This window comes from Teleopsis dalmanni, chromosome 1, assembly GCF_002237135.1.
Source record: "Teleopsis dalmanni isolate 2A chromosome 1, ASM223713v2, whole genome shotgun sequence".
NCBI classification, from domain to species: Eukaryota; Metazoa; Arthropoda; class Insecta; order Diptera; family Diopsidae; genus Teleopsis; species Teleopsis dalmanni.
The window spans coordinates 135,464,852-135,470,667 of NC_051846.1; the positions used below are offsets into that span (position 1 = coordinate 135,464,852).

Sequence of the window (5,816 nt, forward strand, 5' to 3'; positions counted from 1 at the left end):
GTAGCAGTTGTGCGAATATCGTTGTAGTAGCAGTTGTTCGTGCTGAAGTCAAGTCAGAGTAGCAGTTGTGTGAATATCGTTGTAGTAGCAGTCGTTCGTGCTGAAGTCAAGTTAGAGTAGCAGTTGTGCAAATATCGTCGTAGTAGCAGTCGTTCGTGCTGGGCCCTGTTGCACCAACACTTTTCACTTTTCACTTTGCAAATTTTTATGAGTTTTTGAGCATTTTTCTCTCATTGAGAACATAAAGCATTAATTTGAGAATTGAGTTATGCAAAGTTTTGAAAACACTCAAAAAATGCAAAGCGTTGCACCAATGTACTTTTCAATGAAAAGTAAAGTATGAAAAGAAAAGTGAAATATTTGACAAAAAACTGGTTTCTTTGCACTTTCTGTTGCACCAACACTTTTTATTTTGCGCTTTGCAAAAGTAAACTGCAAAACTTTACAAAAAAACTGCAAATGATTAATTCACTTTGCAAATTTTGCAAAGTGATTTCTTTCAATGTGTACGATCACACCAAAATGTATGATCACACGCTGAATCAAAGGTTGAAATCAACTGTTTGCAAGTACTGAACTCTTAAATCCAGTACTTATGTTGATTTATTTGAACACGAGAACCACTGAGCACTTGAACCCAGTGATTTGAAGATTGTCCTAAATTATCCTGATTACTGAACACTTGAATCCAGTAGTCAGGTGCTTATATGGTGTAAATTTAGCACTTGAACCAAATCTACAAGCTATTAGAACGAACAAAAAGAATCGATAACGAATGTGGCTTCGCATCAATTGAATTGTCAAAAATTCAATTGTGCCTTTTATTTAAAATTGATAATTAATTTACAACAAATAAATTAACTAAAATAACCTTGACAATGCATGCCAAACAATGAACTTATTGCAAACTGCAAGAGTGCATTTTCTTGCAGACGAAATTTGACGCTTTTGTTTTCATGTGCCAACAGAAGCATATGACGTATTTTGGGCATTGCATTGACAACGTTATTTTTTACACCAAATATATTTAACACAATTATTACAATACAAATAAAAATAACAAATTATTCATACAAAATTAATAAAAACAAAATATTCATATATAATAATATAATATAATATAAACAAATATTCAACATTCTCCCCCGCGTTGAACAACCGTTCAACAATATGAGCCTCTAGCTGTCAGGTAGTCAGTCCGACTATATGTTGATAACGAATTCTCGTGACTGCCGAAGTGGCATGGGAATGGGTGTCGTGCGGGTGGCTTCTTCAACGGATGGAATTTCAACATGTTTTTTCGGCAATTTCTTCTTCATCATGATTATGATTAATATCAGCCCTATAACGAGTGCAGCGTAAGCTATGGTGAAGCTGTGGTACTTGTGTGACTGAAATTGATTTGGAAGATCATTTATCTGGTATGACTGCAACACCTTCTGCAATACTGTGAGTTCTTTAAGCTGTTGATCGTATTGGTTGTTACGTATCGTTGACAGTGTACTGTTGCCGCTGTGTGATTCCACCTTTAACCTTCATTAGTCTGTAAAGGGATATTAACTCATCTTCCGGCATCGGTAATTCTAATGATGGTGATAAATGAAGTTTGATTTGATTAACTTCCTTTTGTAATTGTGTTGGTGTCAATAACAATGGATTCACTTTTCCATGATGAGTATCAGTTAGAGCATCTATAATGGCAGATTGTATCTTCTGTAGATTATGTGCTACCAGTGTTAATTGAATGGCTCCTGCATTGAAAACTTGATTGAGCCGTAATTGATTTACCTCTCTATTTGTATCTTTTATTGAATTTATCAATGCCTTTATTTCATTGTCAATGTGGTCAAAACCTTCTTGAACTGCTATTTTATCTTTCTTCATTATGTTGATTGTTGAATCGACAACTGATGTCTGATTCTTAAATAGCGTCAATAATTGTATTTCATTTTGTTTCACTTCTGTAATTATATTTGACATTCCTTTGGCATATTCTGAATCTAATACTCCAAACAGTGAATGCGCAATATTGCCTACAAGGTCAATTGCTCCTCTTTTGAAGCGATGATCATGAAGTAATTTATCATCAAGTTGTAGTTCGGATCCAATATGTTTAAAGTGATTAACTGTATTCGCACATGATGCGTTTGGTTTCATTTGTTGACAAGTTTGATGTAGCGACATTATTCCTGTGTTTAGAGCTGCTGCTTCCGTCCAATAAAGACTTAAATCATAATAAACTAGTAGATTCCATTCAGTGGTTGATATGGCAGTTGTGCCCAGATTTTCAAAGTGAATACCCAATTTTGTGCCAAACCTTTTATTGTCAATTGGAGATCCTATTACTATTGGCAATATCAGTAATAATGTAAGTAATACAGAACAGTACAAATTGGTCGGCAGTTTTCTACGTTTTGTCTTGGGCTCTTCATACGACTCTTTTCTATCTTTCATAATTAACTTGTCAGGAGGTACTTCGTGATCAGCTTCAGCCATTGTTGGTTGATCATCTGTATTTACAGGCAGTATAGCTAATCGATGAATTGGGCGTTTAAAAATGCCTGCCGATGTTTTAACATCAGCTACTCGGATATGTCCATCTGTACCCTTGTACACATGTACAATTCGTCCCAAGGGCCACTGCATCACTGGGACGTTATCTTCTTTGATTATAACCATGTCTCCTAACTGTATGTTGGCAGATTGTGTTTTCCATTTGTTACGTTGTTGCAGTTCCATTAAATATTCGTTAGACCAGCGTTTCCAGAAATTATGTTTTAACTGGGAAACTAGGTTCCAACGTGACAATAACGTGTGTTTTTCTGGTTTCGATCGGCTGTCTACATGAGTTGTAAGAGCTTCTCCAATTAATAAGTGTCCTGGAGTTAATGCTGTCAAATCAGTTGGATCATTGGACATTGGAGTCAATGGTCGTGAATTTAATGTCGCTTCAATTTCCACCACTACTGTTTCGAGTTCTTCATACGTCAATGATGCTGTTGAAACGCTGCGTAGTAACAAATATTTTGCGGACTTTACGGATGCTTCCCATAAACCGCCAAAGTGTGGAGCCCTTGGTGGAATAAAATGAAAGTTTATTCCTGTGGTACTGCAGGCAGAGATTATTGCTTCTTGTCCTTCATTAGAATAAATGCTTTCTTCTAATTCTGCTAACTGGTTTTTGGCGCCTACGAAGTTTGTTGCGTTATCACTGTAAATATTCAAACAACGCCCTCGTCGACTTATAAATCGTTTTAATGCTCCAATGAAAGCATTTGTTGATAAATCGGTCACTAACTCGAGATGTACCGCCTTTGTAGAAAAGCAACAAAAGACAGCAATATATGCCTTTGTTGGCTTTTTGCCTCTCACCTTGTAGTGGATCCAAAATGGTCCGCAATAATCTACACCAGCATTAATGAAAGGTCTTGCAGGAGTTATTCTTGATTCTGGTAAATTGCCCATAATTTGTTGGCATAATTGCGGACGTGCTTTGTTGCATCGAATGCATCGCTGAACCGTTGCTCGGGCTGTTGATTTACCTTTAATCGGCCAAAAACGTTGTCGGATTATACTCAATAGTGCCTGCGGGCCACAGTGCTTGTTTTCTTCATGGAACATCACGAATAATAATTTTGCCAATGGATCATTGTATGGGATCAGCATTGGGTGTTTAGAATCGTATGGTAATGATGAGGCTTCTAAGCGTCCTCCTACTCTAAGAACATTTGCATTATCAATGAATGGAGATAAACTACTGATTGAACTAAATTTATCAGCATGACCTTGTTTCTTCAGTTGTTTGATTTCTTCATGAAAATCATTACCCTGAATGTGAAATATTATAGTTATTAATGCTGCATCCAATTCGTTGGCACTAAGTACTATATGTGTGGCACGTGACTCCTTTGATTTTCTTGCGTTGTTAGTGAATCTAAGAACATATGCTACTATCTTTTGTAACGTCTTAAATGAATTTTTGTGCTGAATCCTGTATATGAAATCTGCGTCATTGCTTTGAGTTGCTACAGCTACAACCTTCTTCTTCTCCAGATCGACTGGAACTTGTAATGATGATGAAAACCTTGGTGGCCATACTTCCTGCCTTCCATGCAAAAAGAACGGTCCTTGAAACCAAAGTGCACATGTTGACAACGCCCTTGCTGAAAGTCCTCTTGATAACACATCAGCTGGGTTGTCCTTTGACCTAACATGTCGCCACTGTTCAGACAGAGTTAAAGTTTGAATTCTTGCTACCCTGTTAGCTACAAATGTTTGAAATGATGAGGACTGTGAGTTGATCCAAGACAACACAATTTCTGAATCAGTCCACAAAAATACCGGCTGGTCCTTCTCTTGAAGATCGCTTTTCACTCTTGCTGAGAGTTCCGCTGCTAAGACTGCCGCACATAGTTCTAGTCGCGGTAGCGTTTGTTTTTTGAGTGGTGTTACTCCTGACTTTGCACATAATAGTCGCACTATTATTCTACCATCTTTTAAAATTGCTCTGATATATGCTGCAGCACCAAATGCCTTTTCAGATGCGTCAGCAAAAATATGTAGCTGTGTTGATGATGGAACCTCGCCTCTGAAGATATGTCTTGCCACCTGAAGATTTTCAAGAGTACTTAAGTTTTCTCTAAATGTTGACCATGTTGTACAAAGATCTGTAGGAAGTGGTTCATCCCAAGATAATTTCAACTGCCATAAGTGTTGTATGAAAATCTTTGCTTTGACTATTACTGGTGCTAATAAACCAAGTGGGTCGAACAGTCTAGCTAAATCAGAACTAACGACTCTCTTCGTGATTATTCCTTCAGTAACCATTTTGACCTTAATTCCAAATAAATCTGCTTTGGGCAACCAAAATAGTCCCAGCGTTTTGATTGACTCGTTATTATCGAAATCTAGATTTACCTCTTGATCATCTTGAGAAATGTTTTTCAAAAGTTGAGGATGGTTTGCGCTCCATTTCCGAAGACAAAAATGATGCTTCTTCAAAATATGGATTAGTTGTCTTTGAGCTTCAATAGCCGTAATTAAACTATCTGATCCACCGAGCCCATCGTCAACGTAGAAATTGTCACACAGGATTTGAGCTCCTAATGGATAATTCACCTTGTTTTCTGATGCTATCTTTTGCAGACATCTTGTTGCTAGGTAAGGAGCTGCTCGAGTCCCATATGTAATTGTGTTTAGCTGATAATAACGAATCGTTGAATTTGGACTGCTTCTCCAAATGATAAGTTGATAGCGTCGATCTTCAGGATTTATGAAAACTTGACGATACATTTTCTCGATATCTGTGGTGAAAACAAACCGTGGTCGCCTAAAACGGAGCAGAATTGAAAAGAGTTCACTTTGAACTGTCGGTCCGTTATACATTAAATCATTCAACGAGTGTCCAGATGTAGTTTTGGCTGATGCGTCAAACACCACTCGAAGTTGAGTAGTTGTACTATCTGGTTTTAGTACGCAATGATGAGGAATGAAATATCTTGGAGTCAACATGGAATCCAAGTTTACTTCAGTCATGTGACCCAATCGCTCATACTCTTCCATAAACTGGACATATTGTTTCCGCAAAACATCATTTTTTGCTAGTCGTCGTTCAAGACTGATGAACCTTCTCCAAGCTGTTTCTTGAGATTCCCCTAACGTCAATGAGTTTTCCAGAAACGGCAACCTTACCACAAAACGTCCTTCTTTATTTGTATGGACGTTCTGCACAAAATGAGATTCGCATAATTTTTCTTCTTTGGATAATGTCCTTTCTGTTGTATTCACCTCATCCATTCGCCATAATCGTTCAATTG

At 37.4% G+C, this 5,816-nt stretch overlaps 1 protein-coding gene across 1 annotated transcript; it reads right to left on the minus strand.

Annotated features, from left to right (window-relative positions):
• Positions 1-1,482: 1,482 nt before the first annotated feature.
• On the minus strand, positions 1,483-5,796 carry LOC119666261. Its single transcript, XM_038075544.1, has 2 exons — positions 1,960-5,796; positions 1,483-1,914 (listed from the first exon to the last, which is right to left on the minus strand). The coding sequence occupies exons 1-2, from the start codon at positions 5,794-5,796 to the stop codon at positions 1,483-1,485; spliced, it is 4,269 nt and encodes a 1,422-aa protein (XP_037931472.1).
• Positions 5,797-5,816: the final 20 nt, after the last annotated feature.